Here is a 15,386-nt window from a genome sequence, read left to right on the forward strand (position 1 = left end):
TAAAGTAATTTAAAAACCTAGAGTTTATTTTAAATTTCCAAATAAGTTCATAAAACAGATAATATATATGTAGTTAAAATAATATGTATTGTCTATGCTTTATAATTTAAACCTTTAAATAAGAATTCATTTTTAAGCTTGGTAAAAGAAGTGTTACCAGAAAATTAAAGTTTTTTTACCATATAATTCATCGCTGTGGCGCTGGTTTCGGTTTAGGCATTTTTGCCAGCAAGGCTTGTATTTCTTCTTTTTCTCTCCAATCCTTCCATAATTCAAATAAATTAATGATTGCTCTGGCTATTTCTTGAACCTTATCCATATCTACATTTAATTCAGCAAACCAAGTCTTTAAGAATTCTTTCTGCAAAATTACACAAGCTATTTGCAGGCATCCTATCGCAATCTGTAAAGAATATCATTTTAAAAATCTCATATTTCTTTAAAAGCAGTTATTTTTTACTTGATATGGCGGATAAAGTAAAGAAACATCAGTTCTTAATGAATCGTTAATTATCCTCCAAGTTAGTGTTAACAATTGCTCTTCTTGTCCAATATCTTGTATTAGTTGCAATAAAGGTCTGTAGGGTTGATAAACTATGAGACAGCAATCTAAATTTTCTAATAAATAAAATTCGCATTCTAATACATGATTGGTTCTGTAAGGAAACTCTTGTTGATATGCGTAACTAAATTTGTTTTTAATCACTGTTTGGCAAGTAGAAATTAATCTTGAATTTGATATAACACCAAATTCTTCCACTTTAGACGCTAGCAAAATACAAGTAGGAGCTAATAATAGAGGGTCAATATTCTTTAAAGAATTTCTAGCGTAAAATCTTTTGAAATAAACAGTGGCAGTAGCTATGACTTGCTGTCTTAATTTCAACTGCTCTCCTAAAACTTGTATCACATTTGCGAAAAATATAAATAATTTTTGATATTCTTCTTCTGTTAAAATGGCTAAATCGTGTTGCCTTTCTCTTATTAAATCCTGTCTATCGAGAATCCATTGTTGAGCATGAGAACTTTGCCAGAAATTCCCAGCCATTTTTTTTCACTTTGCGTACAATATTATGTATGTACTTTGAAATTTCTTTTTGGAATCTGTAAATAATAATTTTCCTTAATGTAGTAGAAAATTTTTTGAAAAACTTTTAGTTTTTATTTGAATACTACTTTCATTATTCTTATTTTACTAATTTTATAGTACAATACTTTAAAGCGAGTAGATTTTAAATTTACATTTGTTAGAAAAGAATAATAAAAAAAATTATATTGTCAATTATTTGAAGTTTAAGCTCTTTCTGACATCAATATGACAATTAACATATTTGACATTTTCTAACCTTTGTTCATGTTTTTATTTTAAACACAAGGAAAAGCTATAAATTTAATAAAAAAAATCATTTCTTCGTAACGACGAATTGGCACTAAAATAAAATATAATATTTTTTATTTCACAGAACCAAATTAAATAATAGAAATGAATTTGATTTATTAAAAAATTTGACAATAACATGTTAGTTATAGTTATCAAATTATTTAAAAATTAGTCTCCAGGTTTTATTTAACGTCTGTCTTTTTATTTCATTAGTTTAAGAAGTCAGTAAACTTTTTATAATATGAAATAAATTTTTGTTATTTGTTTTTATTTAAAGTATTGTGATGAAAAACATAATTATATCAAATTTACCAATTTTATATAATTTGACGATGCTTAATTATCGTATGACCATATATCTTATACCCTATTTAGACCTTAACGAATAATTTATTCTAATATGCATTTTTTCCCAAATTAAAGAAAATTTTGAAAGAAACTTAAAAAAATTAAAAAAAAAGCTTAAATCTATAATAATTTTTATTATTATGGATAGAAATTTTAAAATACAAAAATGACATGAATACAAAATGTACAAAAATTTTTTAAAAATTTTTAAATAAATAAAATCTCAAACAAAACAAATTTACTATGAAAATCAAACATTTTTTAAAACACATTTACTACCAATTTTCTATAACATGCTAATGGAATAGAATGACATGTTATTCTACAATAGTCTGAATAGGGCATTAATATTTTTAATTATCGTAGTTGATAAAAACTTTGTTTTAAAATCTAGACGAAGACGATAAAGTTAAAGTAAGCATTAAATACATTTTTCGAATTTATCAGAATTTTTGGTTATGCTCAACTATTTTATGATTAAATTGAAAGCTTTGTTGTCAGTGTTTTATTCTAAATGGGTATATGTGTATTATATAAAAAAAAATACTATTGTCTACCCCTTCAAATTTCTACAGGTTTTAATCAATTAATAAGTATTAAAGAGAAATTAATGCTTTTATCACAAAATTCGTGACATTTTACACCTTTCCCAAAACTTTTATGAAATATTGTACGACAAAGACAAGCGTTTACATCACATTTTCTATAGAAGTTTTCGTTTTTTTATTAGAACAGATTCAAATCCTTCAAAAATAGATTAGCATTCTTGTTTACCTTGGACCGTTAAGAGCTAGGAATTCGAGTTCTTTTTGCGAGCAGAGCGTATTGAGTGCAGGCCGCAGAAAAATTTCACAGAGGTTATATACTATTTTATCACTTTAAATTTCAAATATTGTTAATTGATTCAAATATTAATAAGCGCTATTGTGTTCGTTTTTGAAATCAGAGCTGCCAAATTAATTTTCAGTACATTATCAGGGATCAGCTTTAATTTTTTAATTAAATCGACGCATTTACTAAATGTCAAATCATATGTTAATTGGGTAGGGTATTTCAAATTCAAATGTTTGTCGGTGGTTTGAGCGGTATATGCTTTAATCTGTTTTAATTTAAAATTTTTCATAAGGTTAAAATTCTATAGCAAGTGTTGTGTAGGTCAGCGTTTAAATTGTTAATTTTAAAATCAAAAAAATATTTTATATTTGATCTTTTGCACTATTATAAAATAAAGTTTGTTAAATAATAAGTTTTTTTTTTTATATTTTAATTTTGTTCAAAATTAAGTGAGGAAATTAAAAACATGACATCAAGAAACGAAGAAAAAGCTAGTGATATACCTGAAAGGCTCTATGATGTTTCAACTGACACAACATATAAACGGATGCGTTTTTTCGGAAAAGTAAGCATTTTTAATAAAAATAATTTTCTAAAGAAGCAAATAATTTGTGATATTTGATTTTAAAGGGTGGTTTCGCTAAATGTTATGAGATAGTAAATGTAGCTACTAATGAAGTTTTCGCCGGAAAAATTGTTTCAAAAAAGTTAATGATAAAGCACAACCAGAGAGACAAAATGACCCAAGAAATTTCCATCCACAAAAGTCTGAACAATAAAAATATCGTTAAATTTCATAGTTTCTTTGATGATATGCTTAACATTTACATTGTATTAGAACTTTGCAAGAAGAGGGTGTGTACATATTTTTTTAAAATTCAATCAAGCGTATGGCAAATTTTTATTTTTTTTTTTATTTAGTCAATGATGGAACTTCACAAAAGAAGAAAAATTATAACAGAGTATGAATGCCGATATTACATTTATCAAATTATTCAGGGAGTTAAATATTTACATGATAATCGAATAATACATAGGGATTTGAAACTTGGCAATTTGTTTTTGAATGATGAATTACATGTTAAAATTGGTGACTTTGGTTTAGCTACAAGAGTGGAATATGATGGTGAGATAGAATAATTAATAAAGGAATATTTAACAATATTGTAAAATAAATAGGTGAAAGAAAAAAAACGTTGTGTGGAACGCCGAATTATATTGCACCAGAGATACTTACAAAAAAAGGGCATTCGTACGAAGTTGATATTTGGTCTATCGGCTGTGTGATGTACACGTTATTGGTTGGTCAGCCACCTTTTGAAACTAAAACTTTGAAAGATACTTATACAAAAATAAAAAAGTGCGATTACAAGTAAGTTTTATTTACCTACATATATTACATATTTACAAATATCATTTGATAACCTAATTCATAATTGATTAAAAAAAATTTAGTGAAGTATAAGTATTCAGTAATGAATATTAATTTGTTAATTCTTTTAATTGTTTATAAAATCCGTCATTTGGTCTGATGCACTCTCTACGACTTTTAGTTAACTGAAAAGCTTCATCAAAATTCATTTTCTTTTCCAATATTAAAAATCCTATAACTACAGCTGCGGATCTGGATACACCTGCGTTGCAATGAACAAGCACGTTTCCATTATTTTCAAGTGACTCATTTATAAATTGATTACTGATTTTAAGCATTGCTTTAATTTTGGTTTCTGGTAAATCTAAACAATCAATAAATTTTGTTCGTATGTTTTTTGTGTTACTTGGCAATGAAGGAGTTTGAATCCCTATACTTAGTATATCTGTTATTTGATATTTCTCAATGTTTTCTAAAAAAACTGAATCTTGAGATCCTAAATATAATTTATTATTATTTTCTTCAAAAATTAATGCTGGAATAAAATCAGGTGCAGTATCTACAACAAAACCCAAGGATTTTTCATTTAATTTTATACTATTTCCTTCTAAATGATTTTCTAGAAATTTGGTACCATCGTATTTTGTTACAACGGTTTTAGTTGGTTGCAGCTTGTTCTTTTTTTGCATTATTTTCTCTAATAGACTCATTTTCAATTTCATTTATATTATCAATATCTTTATTAAACCTAAAATCTGTCTCATTGTAATGAACTTCACATAAATATAAAGCGTGTGGTGGAGCAACAACTGCTTTTGTGTTCCATGAAAACTTTGATGGAATTGTTAGCATTTCATAAATTTCTTGTGAGCTTATACGACCAGAACTGGCGGCTATTAGTGTTCCTACAATTCTTCGAATTTGTTTGTATAGGAAAGAAGGTCCTATGATTTTGATTTCCCAATAATCGTAGTTTTCTATAGCTTTTTCATATTCGTATGAGTTAATTGGGGGTATACTGCGATTCACACTTATCTCTATTATGGTTCTTATACTATGCATAGGATGCTTTTGTTTTTCATTGTTCTTAGAAGAAGACATAAAAGTTCTAAAATCGTGTTTTCCTTGAAAAAGTTTCGAGTTTTTGATTAAAATATCTATATCGATTTTCTTTTGCAAGTAAAAGCATCTGTTAGCATCCTCAATGGGAATGTAAGCGATGTAGTGGATATTTTTCTCTTCTTTACTAATTTCTTTTTTAGTATTCGCTATTCTATAAAGATATGTTCTTAATTTAGCATTGTATCTACAATGAAAAGAATTTGGGATATGAATTGTACGTATAATTCTTATAGGAATATTATTAACACAAAACGCTCTATTAAGAGTACTTGTTATTTCTTCTTCTCGAAAAGATTTTCCGTTGATTTCCTCTAAGTCCACATGACCGTAATTTGAAAGGCTATGAACACCTTTATCTGTTCTGCTAGATAGTATAAGCTCTGGTTTATTTACAGGAAATATATTTCTCAAAGCGGTTTCAATACAGCCTTGTACAGTATTTGTATCTGGTTTATATGGTTCAGATTTTATAATTTGGCGTTGAAGTCCTCTGAACGCAGTACCAATGTATGAAAAGTTTAATAAATATCTATTCATTTTGTTGTACAGTTAAAAAGATAGACAGTGCATACTTGCCAGTTATTTTTTTGAGGTTAGCTTTTTATTTTCTTCGAATCAAAATTTAAAAAATTTTTATCTTTTGTAATATTATACATATAGATACTATAGGTATAAATTAATTTGGTAAAGTTGTGTTAACATTGAAAATTTGAGAACTAAACTCGAATATTTTATTGTTTAATTTTTTGCTTTGTATAATTCGGATGCGAATTTTGTTTTTGTTAAGCATACCTTTACGCTGTCATATTGTCACATATTATTTCAAAAGAGTTGAATATATACGTACATACATATTTTGTTACGTATATATAAATACTTTGTTTTGGCTGTTGATTACTAAAGTGAGTGTTACCGTTGCATTTTAATTTTTCAGTTGTTTCAATTGAGCAAATTAAAAATTTTTTTAATTCAAATTGATTTGCAATAATATTAAAAAACATGTAAATTTAAAATTATAGGGTTCCAACATTCTTGCGTAGAAGTGCTGCAGAAATGATAATAGCAATGCTCCAATCAGATCCAACAAAAAGGCCAACAATATCTGATCTCTTGAATTATGAATTTATTAATAGTACTCCAGTGCCAACTAGTTTACCGAGCTCTTGTTTAACAATGGCTCCAAGGCCTGATTTATTAGAAAGTATTGATAAAAATTACGGTGGCCGAAGGGCCCCATTAGCTGAAATTCATGCATATAACGTAGATGATACAAAATTGGAACTAACATTTCTTAAAAATCATTTGCATGACGCTATTACAGCTTCTGGACAAATGTCTAGACATAACGATGAATATCGAAATGATATACAAAGTTTATATGTTCAACTTAGTTCTCTAATTCATTCAAAAGTAAGTTTAATATTAATTTTTAATTATATCCCTATGTCTGTAACTAAATCTCTATCTACACTATAATAAAAAAAAAAAACCAAATTTTAAGAATATTAAACATGCTTATATTGTTGCAGCCAATGAAATTAGAAACTAATTTCGGTGATGAAAACACTGATCCCGCAGCCAATCCATTATTCTGGGTTTCTAAATGGGTTGATTATAGCGATAAATATGGATTTGGATATCAGTTATGTGATGAAGGAATGGGTGTTATGTTTAATGATACAACAAAATTGATTATGTTTCCTAATAAAATGTAAGAATATGGAATTAGTAAATTTATTTATAAAGGCTACTAATATAATTAATAATTTTAATTTAAGCAATGTTCATTTTATCGATAAAGACGGTAAAGAAACTTACATGAAGGTAGATGATTACCCACAAGTTTTAGAAAAAAAAATGAAGCTTTTGTCTTATTTTAAACGCTATATGTCCGAACATTTAGTGAAGGCTGGTGCAGATGCTGTTAATCATGAAAGCGATTCAATTTCCAGAATTCCACATTTACATACATGGTTTAGAACAACATGTGCTGTAGTAATGCATTTGACAAATGGATCTGTGCAAGTAATAAAAAAATTCATAATTTTCGTTTGATATATCTGCGTAACTTTCTGTAATTTTTTTTTTTTTTTTTCAATTTTTAGTTAAACTTTTCAGATCACGTTAAAATTATACTTTGCCCAAGAATGAGTGCAGTGACATACATGGATAGTGAAAAACATTTTCGAACTTATAGATTCTCAACAATCACTGAACATGGTTGTTCTAAAGATTTATATCAAAAGATACGTTATGCACACGAAAAATTAAAAGTCTTAATTGAAAAACTTTCATAATTTTTAACTTATATAATATATCATCATCTTTTTATTTTTGTTTTAATATCAATTTTTTATTTTTCATATTTAAGCTAAGTTTTTCATCATTAAGTAATGATATTTTGATCTAGGAGAATTAAAAAAATTTAATTAGTTTTGAAAGGCAAAACAGAATGTTTATTTTGCCGTAACATTTTTTATACATAAAAATGGCTAATTAAAACAGTTGATTTTAAAAAATAAAAGAAAGTAAAAATATTTTATCATCATGTAAATTGTATTTTATTTTGTTTGAAGAGTGAAAAACTCCTAGAAAAATAACTTTAAATTTGTCATATACCACACTAAGTTACTAATATGTAGTTTAAATTTGATCATGAAATTAAAAAAAAAAGTTAAATAAATATTTAATTAATAAAGTTTATAAATAAAATCGCAGAAACCATTTTTTGTATAAGATTATTTGTTATTTAAAATTCGTTGACGTACTGGTCAATTTTAGCTAAATTAAAAAATATAAAGATGGTTAATATATATTTATAGGTACATTTCATTTATTTTAAATTTATATAGACTGATTATTAGATTTTTTGAAGCCTTTTCCTTAAAAATGATATCAGTATTTGTAAAAGTAATAAACAGCATTTATTTTCTCTAATTACATATATTAATAAAACGATAAATATTTCTAATAATTGAATTCATTTATTATTTAAAAGAGAATATTTTTACAGATAAAATAGAGTTAACAACCAAAAATCATTATCAATTACATATTATTCAACCGAAAAAGTAAATAATATATTTCAATTTTGTATCTCCAAACATCTCATAGAATTAAAAATAAAAATTTTTTCTAGACTTTTACTAACCATAATTCATATTTGTACTATGAGATGTTTGAAAATTAGTTGAAGTCATATTCCTCTGTTTGATAAAATTATTCTCTTGACACCATTCAACAAAATCATCAATAAGTACAGGCCACGCTCCTTCAGAATCATAATTTGACATATTATCATCGATATGAGAAGCAAAATCTAACAATAAGTTCCATGTATCTTTCGGGATCGATCGCCTGTGTTTCTCCTTGAAATAAAAAGCAACTTTTTAAGAAAATTCTTATGTACAATAACTAATATTTACCGTCAAAAATTTACACCATAAGTCTAAAAACTTGAAACGTCCTTGTAAAACTATTTTCCAATATTCAATTGCCATTTCTAAATCTAAACCCTTTTGGCCAGAGTCTTTAGCATAGTTAAAAGTAAATTGATAAAAGTCTTTGAATTTAGATTGATCATTTAATTCATTTTCCAAAGACGGTAATTTTGCTTTTAATTTTTCTATGCTATCTACACCTAAAACACTTAAGCCATTAACAAACTCGTCTTTGGAGAATTCACATTGAGTTTCCGCTCGAAATTTCCATGCAATTATTAATACTAATTTGGAGTCGGGACTTAATTGCAAGTCTTCTAAAAATCGAATAACACCTTCAAAATTGATTTTTGATGGATCACAAGAATCTCTGTATCGATTGAATAATGCTAAAATAAAAAAATCATATATATTTTCCCGAAGCACAAGCAGTACATTGTTGTCTTATTTACCATCGATTTTTTTGCGATCTAGTTCCCGATAATAAAAATCAGAATTTTGAAAATAATTATCACTGGCCAAATCTAACTTCCAGTCATTGTGAGCTAAACCTACAATAATATTATTCAACTTAATTCGATATAAGTTTTACAAAAGTTTAAAATTAATTTTTTTTATAAAACAGCAGCTTACAAAATATTGCAGTTTGTTCGCCCGTCTGAGTTAATGAAATAAATTTTCTCACTTTATCTTTTTGTGTTGGCTTAAGTTTATTCTAAATAAGAAAAAAAATAAATATTAATGTATTTGAATGTGTGATTCATATTAAAAAATAAGTAAATTACCATTATAAAATTTATTAAATTGTGAAAAATATTATATATTATAAACATCAAATTTTGACAAAATCTAAATAAACTGCTACCAACAAAACAACATAGTAATTCACAATGTGAAATTCAGAATAGCCTCATTTACTTTTATTATGGCACATATTTTTTAGTTTGAATTTTTAATTTCATAAATACTATGGAGAATTAGAAGAATTTCAAATCTTATTTAAGTTTATAAAAATAACATAATGATTTTGCATATTTTAATTTTTCAAAGAATCACGTAAAAAATCAAATGACAAAGCACGCGATTTGAAAACCCAACAAAAACTGCATCATTTATTCAAATATTTAAATATAAATTACCAATTTGAAAATATGCTACTGACGATTTTGGCAGATGATTTAGATTGAGATTAGAAAAAATTAACTTGTGAAAAACATTGCTTTTAAAAATTTTAACTTTTATAACAGAGAAATCTATAATTTTTCATGTATTTATATTTTTCAAATTACAACTTAGCAGTGTCGTGATCGAAGTTAATCTTATCGTGATCGTTTTATCTTACGGTTCAGTTGCCGCTCACAATATACATCTGGTCTGAGTTAATACACATCTGGTACAATTTACTGCAAGACCCAGATAAGTATAACGTATAATTGGTATTATTGCGCAAAACAGATTTGTACAAAAGTTTACCTACAAAAGGTTCAACTTTGAACTTCGCAAGGACTTAGTGCTGTAACATCACTTTAAGTTTCATGCTGGTAGAACGCTAAGAAACACTATAAAAAAGACAACTTTTGGAATATTTTTAATCGCGAAAGTCTCACAGTCATTTCATTGAAATTACCTATATTTTTATTGGTTGTAATCGTAGCTATAATATTGTGCTTGTATAACAACATATTAATAATTCACAATAGATCATATTGCTGTCAAAATATCAACTTTAATTGAAGTAAAAGGTGCATGTTAAAAACGCATCCAAAATATTTTTTTTTTCAAGTTTGAAGAAATACAGAAAAGTTGAGTGTACTTATTCGTATTTGACGTTTTGGAAGTGGTAGAGCATTTAAAATAAAGTAAAGTAGGTCCTCAGCTCTTTGTTTCGTCATACCATTGAAATTAAAATTATTAAACATATTATCAAACTTAAGATTTTCGTAAATAATATTTAATAGAAACATATTTAGAAATCAGCATAAAGCAAGGAGAAAAAGAGCTAGCTGTGTAAAAAAAAAATCACTTTAAAAATACTAAAAAAAATTTTTTTTTATAAAATTTTTAAAACGTCAGCCTTCAAGACGTTTACGAAAAGGAAAAAGTTTTTTTTTGTAAAATTTTTATTTCTTTGGTTAGTTTAATAATCTCAAAATTGATAGAAATAACAAAAAAGCAGCTGCTACTGGTGCCTCACCTGAGGGCCAGCCGCCGCGCAAAAAAGGACGTCGTTCTACAGCCAGTGAAATTGGTAAGAAAGAAAAATTAATTTCTTTGTCCAAAAGAAATTGTTGGGTTTATGCATTTTTATTTTTCTTTTTTATAATTTCTCCATATTTTAATATACAAAGAAACGTCAAATATTTCTTTGAATCAATTAGTTAATTCAGGTATAAAAGAGACGAACGATAAAATGCAGCAATCTGTATCAAATCATCAGCAACAACAATCCTCAAATTCAACAACAACAACAGCCACAACAAATAATGAAAGTGGAGGTTCCACTAGTGAATCAAATGGACATATTAATAATGAAGATCGTTTAGAAAAAAATGGTGGTGACTCACGTAATGGTTTCACACAACAATTCTCAAAAATTAATCTCGATAAAACAAATCAAGATATTGTTAGATTAATTGGACAATATCTAAAAAATGTTGGACTTGAAAAAACAGCTGATGTTTTAATGCAAGAATCTGGATGTTATTTAGAACATCCTTCAGCAACTAAATTTAGACAACATGTTATGTCAGGTGATTGGACCAAAGCAGACAATGATTTAAAGGTGAGTTCAGTTAGTTTATGTTATAAGAAATCAGATTCAAATGAGTAGCAGTAAATTGACGTATTTAAATTAACAATATAAGTTTGCATAACATTTTGAAGTTAAATGAAAGTTACTGAAAAAAGTGTTTGTGATATTTTCAATTTTTAAAATTACTTGAGGAACGAAAAGTCGAATTCTGAAGTCTAAAATGTATTCTTATGTGTGAACATACAGGTCCTACAAGTTACAATATATCTAACTGTGTATTGCTTTCAAAAAATACTTGCTTTTCTGAGCATTGTGCTAATAAGTCATTTAAGAAAGCTTGCATATTAGTTACACATTTTTTCAATGTACTTATCTGCAAATAATTAAAGTGACTATGTATATTATTTGTTATATTTATTTGTAGGAACTACAACCTGTAATAGATAAGAAAAATTCAAATTTCATTGAAATGAAATTTTTAATTTTGGAACAAAAGTATCTTGAATTATTAGAAGATGGTCGTCCGTACGATGCTTTACATGTTCTTCGAAATGAATTAACACCATTACAACATAATATTAATCGTGTTCATCAGTTATCTTCATATATGATGTGCTCAAATAATCATGATTTATATCAAAGAGCTAATTGGGAAGGTAAAGGTGTAGTTTCGCGATCGCAAGTCATGGAACGATTACAAACATATTTGCCATCATCTGTAATGCTCCCTCCACGACGCTTAAGGTCTTTATTAAATCAAGCAGTTGAACTGCAAACAGAAAGATGTTACTGCCATGGTATGGCATGGGAAATGAATATAGAAAATATATCTTTATTGTCCGATCATAGTTGTAATTTGGATGGCTTTCCAATGCACACGTTACAAATATTGACTGATCACTGTGACGAAGTTTGGTTTTGTAAATTTTCCCCAGATGGATTAAAATTAGCTACAGGAAGTAAAGATTCATCTGTTATAATATGGGATGTTGACCCACATAAATTAATATTAAATAATAGGCGTTCATTAGATATACAATTTCAGCAGTACGGTGTATCATTTGTTGATTGGAGTCCAGATTCAAAATTATTGTTAATAGGTGGCCCAGAAGAATGCCCAGAAATTGTTGTATGGAATATTGAAGACGGTAGACTTGTTGTTAGAATGTCAAACGCAATGGATGATAGTTTATCATGTGGAGCGTTCAATAAAGATGGTACACGTTTTGTTTGTGGGGGTGTACGTGGGCAATTTTATTTATGTGATTTAACCGGTACAGTTTTGGAGAATTGGGAGGGTGTTCGAGTTAATTGTTTAGCATTTCGTGCCGATAACAAAACTGTTTTAGCTGCAGATACTCATCATCGCATTAGAGGGTAATTTTTTTTTTTTTGCAAAATTAAAATACTTTCCTTATATTATTTTAACATATATATATTTTAAGATGTGCCAAGCTTGATACAATTCCTTTTATAATTTGTGTATATATATATATAATTTCAAATTGTTTATAATATTTTAAATAAGCACAGCACCATTTGATTTCTATTGTTTAACGTGATTATAGACTAAACTTATCAGACATAATCTAACTGATTAAACTTAAAACCGACTAGACTTGTTAATTTTTTTGAGATTCTAACATTTTCTTGTAAATTGGAATCGTATCTTGCAATATGAGTTAATTTTCAGTTTATTTTTTTAGTTTTTGAGTGCATAATCAATCTTTTATGTACATGTATTAATTTTTATTTTTAGCTATGTATTTGATAATCCAAGGTCAGATTTCTTATTAATACACGAACAACATCCGATCATGACATTTAGTGTTAATTCATCTGATCGCTTGGCATTATTAAATATCGCTACACAAGGTTTACATTTATGGGATCTTGAAGATAAATGTTTAATTAGACGTTTCCAAGGTGTTAGCCAAGGAAATTTCACTATATATTCATGTTTTGGCGGTGTTCATGAAAGCTTTATTGCAAGTGGTAGCGAAGATTATAAGGTTTACATATGGAATGTTAAAAACGAAGAACCATTAGCTAAATTACCAGGTCATACAAAAACTGTTAATTGTGTTTCTTGGAATCCTGTTTATCCATCGTTATTAGCTTCAGCATCTGATGATGGTACTGTTCGAATTTGGGGCCCAAAAACTTTGCAACAAACAAATAATTCAGAAAGTGATGAGTGCTCGTCATGCTCTTCATCATCTTCCTGGAATATGACTTCGTAATTGCATTAATTTTTAATTAATAATAAATGAAAAAAAAAAAAATATTAATTATAATAATTATTTAATAATGTGTTTTTTATTTAAGGAATCGTTTCATTTTAGCAATGAATAATAAATTTTTTTATCTTAAAATAAAAATATATATTATATTAAACAAAAAAAAAATAATATTAAATAAAAATCTTAATTATGTATCGATTTGCAATTCGTAATTATAGTTTTAAAAAAAAAAATTAAAGATCTTGTTTATTAATTTTAATAAATGTTGTGACACTTTATATTGAGTAATTTTCAATTTTAAAACAAATAAAAGAAAAAAAAATTATAAAAAAAAATTAAGAAGAATTATATATAAATACTTATATATATATATATATGAAAAATATAGAAATGAAATAAAAACGTAGAAATGTAAAACTAAACTAGTGCATAAGTATATAGTATTCACTTGATTAAAGAATGTTTTTCTCATAATAAAACAAGTTTTTTCTAAAAATTAATTTTTCGATTCAACAAATAATTTGATATAATTAAAGATGGTCTTTAGTAATATAGCTTAGTGATTATTTAAAAAGATATTAAATGAGAGAGTAGACCTCTTTAAAAAGCATTCATTTTATTATTTTAAAACAGTTGATATATAATTCTGGTTTTCCATAAATATGAATATTTTAATTTTCATGAATATTTACTTTTTGACGAAATTTTTTTTTTTATTAATAATAAAAATTATACGTTCATAAGATCTTTTAATATTCATCAAAGATTAAAGTTCTTCAGCATTAATTCGTAAGAGGTTCTACTTATTTAGTCAGAAAATCGTAAAAATATAAAAAAATTTAAGTTATTCCCCATTAAAGTATGATAATTTTACTGATTACTAAAGGCTCCCAATATTTTTAAGATTTGGAAAATTATTTTCCGATATAATTATTTTATTTAACTTCTTGCTTTTTAACTAGTTTATTATATTAAATACTAAATTGTAAAAATGTTATTTTTAACCAATTTTACTTTTAAAAACATAATTTTTTTTTGTAATACTATTTTATTGATTTTAATTATTATTGATAAATCGTCAGTTTTTCCATTTGTTTTATGAGTATACACACAATATTTTATTAACTTATCATACTTACCAAAATTTCTAACTTTGAAATATATTCTAATAAATTCAGCCCAATAATATAATCAAAGATATTTTGCAAAAAAAAAAAAAAGAAAAAGTTTTTATATTAAATTTCAATTTAAAGATATTAATTTTATAAAATTACGTAAAAAAAATATTAAAGCAACAATATTTTACAGAATTATTTTTAGTAATGGGGTAAGTAATAGTAAATAAATTAAATTTTTTTCTTAAATACAAAAATTTAGTTCAATGAAAGCTTATAAAATATAAAATTATAATTTATTTATTTTATAATGGGGGCTTAATTTATTTAATTTTTTATTATTTTCTTAACATAGCTTTTATAATGGGTGAATTGGTCTTATACTTTCTTGTCATTTTATGTGACATTTTTATTATTTGAACTTTTTAATTGTTGTTTATAAATATTTAATTTAATTTTTAATTACTTTGTAATTAATTTTAGTTTTTTTTTTGCATAAAATATGAAATTTAAATAAAATGAAATTATTATTTTGGGTATTTTTATGAAATAAAATTTATAAAAATCTTTAAACTTTTCTATTTTTAAATAGGGTGTAAAATTAGAAGAGACAGAAAAGTAAGTAATAAGTAATAGATTATTTAAAGAAATTTCGATATCCTGAGAAAGATTATTTTAATTTATAAGATGTAATTTAAAAAATAATTGCAGAATTCGTTATTACATATTTGTATTAAAGAGTATTCACCTATTTGTGGCAATAAAATATTTTTAAAATA

General features: G+C 25.9%; 5 protein-coding genes across 7 annotated transcripts; 2 read left to right on the forward strand and 3 right to left on the reverse strand.

Moving 5' to 3' along the window:
- Positions 1-170: 170 nt before the first annotated feature.
- LOC129609007 (cyclin-C) lies at positions 171-1,264 on the reverse strand. Of its 2 annotated transcripts, XM_055520837.1 has the most exons (3): positions 1,243-1,264; positions 461-1,104; positions 171-403 (listed from the first exon to the last, which is right to left on the reverse strand). In XM_055520837.1, the coding sequence occupies exons 2-3, from the start codon at positions 1,046-1,048 to the stop codon at positions 188-190; spliced, it is 804 nt and encodes a 267-aa protein (XP_055376812.1). In that variant the 5' UTR covers positions 1,049-1,104; positions 1,243-1,264; the 3' UTR covers positions 171-187. The 2 variants fall into 2 exon arrangements, with proteins under 2 accessions (XP_055376812.1, XP_055376811.1); XM_055520836.1 differs by lacking the exon at positions 1,243-1,264 and having other exon boundaries at positions 461-1,236.
- Positions 1,265-2,781: 1,517 nt separating this feature from the next.
- On the forward strand, positions 2,782-7,464 carry LOC129609016 (serine/threonine-protein kinase polo). 2 transcript variants are annotated; one of them, XM_055520848.1, is made up of 9 exons: positions 2,782-2,884; positions 3,014-3,128; positions 3,194-3,418; positions 3,485-3,689; positions 3,743-3,935; positions 6,077-6,467; positions 6,587-6,768; positions 6,836-7,082; positions 7,163-7,464. In XM_055520848.1, the coding sequence occupies exons 2-9, from the start codon at positions 3,030-3,032 to the stop codon at positions 7,352-7,354; spliced, it is 1,734 nt and encodes a 577-aa protein (XP_055376823.1). In that variant the 5' UTR covers positions 2,782-2,884; positions 3,014-3,029; the 3' UTR covers positions 7,355-7,464. The 2 variants fall into 2 exon arrangements, with proteins under 2 accessions (XP_055376823.1, XP_055376824.1); XM_055520849.1 differs by having other exon boundaries at positions 2,807-2,880.
- On the reverse strand, positions 3,942-5,614 carry LOC129609017 (tRNA pseudouridine synthase-like 1). The gene has a single exon (XM_055520851.1). The coding sequence runs from the start codon at positions 5,592-5,594 to the stop codon at positions 4,593-4,595; it is 1,002 nt and encodes a 333-aa protein (XP_055376826.1). The 5' UTR covers positions 5,595-5,614; the 3' UTR covers positions 3,942-4,592.
- A 563-nt stretch (positions 7,465-8,027) lies between the features above and the next one.
- Positions 8,028-9,351, reverse strand: LOC129609155 (DCN1-like protein). The gene is made up of 5 exons (XM_055521053.1): positions 9,283-9,351; positions 9,131-9,212; positions 8,950-9,048; positions 8,483-8,886; positions 8,028-8,425 (listed from the first exon to the last, which is right to left on the reverse strand). The coding sequence occupies exons 1-5, from the start codon at positions 9,328-9,330 to the stop codon at positions 8,204-8,206; spliced, it is 855 nt and encodes a 284-aa protein (XP_055377028.1). The 5' UTR covers positions 9,331-9,351; the 3' UTR covers positions 8,028-8,203.
- A 941-nt stretch (positions 9,352-10,292) lies between these two features.
- Positions 10,293-13,915, forward strand: LOC129608987 (WD repeat-containing protein 26 homolog). The gene is made up of 4 exons (XM_055520799.1): positions 10,293-10,745; positions 10,846-11,279; positions 11,674-12,626; positions 13,009-13,915. Exons 2-4 carry the CDS (start codon positions 10,908-10,910, stop codon positions 13,490-13,492), a joined length of 1,809 nt encoding a protein of 602 aa, XP_055376774.1. The 5' UTR covers positions 10,293-10,745; positions 10,846-10,907; the 3' UTR covers positions 13,493-13,915.
- The last annotated feature ends 1,471 nt before the right edge of the window (positions 13,916-15,386 follow it).

The sequence above is a fragment of the Condylostylus longicornis genome, unplaced genomic scaffold, assembly GCF_029603195.1.
Source record: "Condylostylus longicornis isolate FDR11 unplaced genomic scaffold, ASM2960319v2 ptg000038l, whole genome shotgun sequence".
Classification (NCBI taxonomy): domain Eukaryota; kingdom Metazoa; phylum Arthropoda; class Insecta; order Diptera; family Dolichopodidae; genus Condylostylus; species Condylostylus longicornis.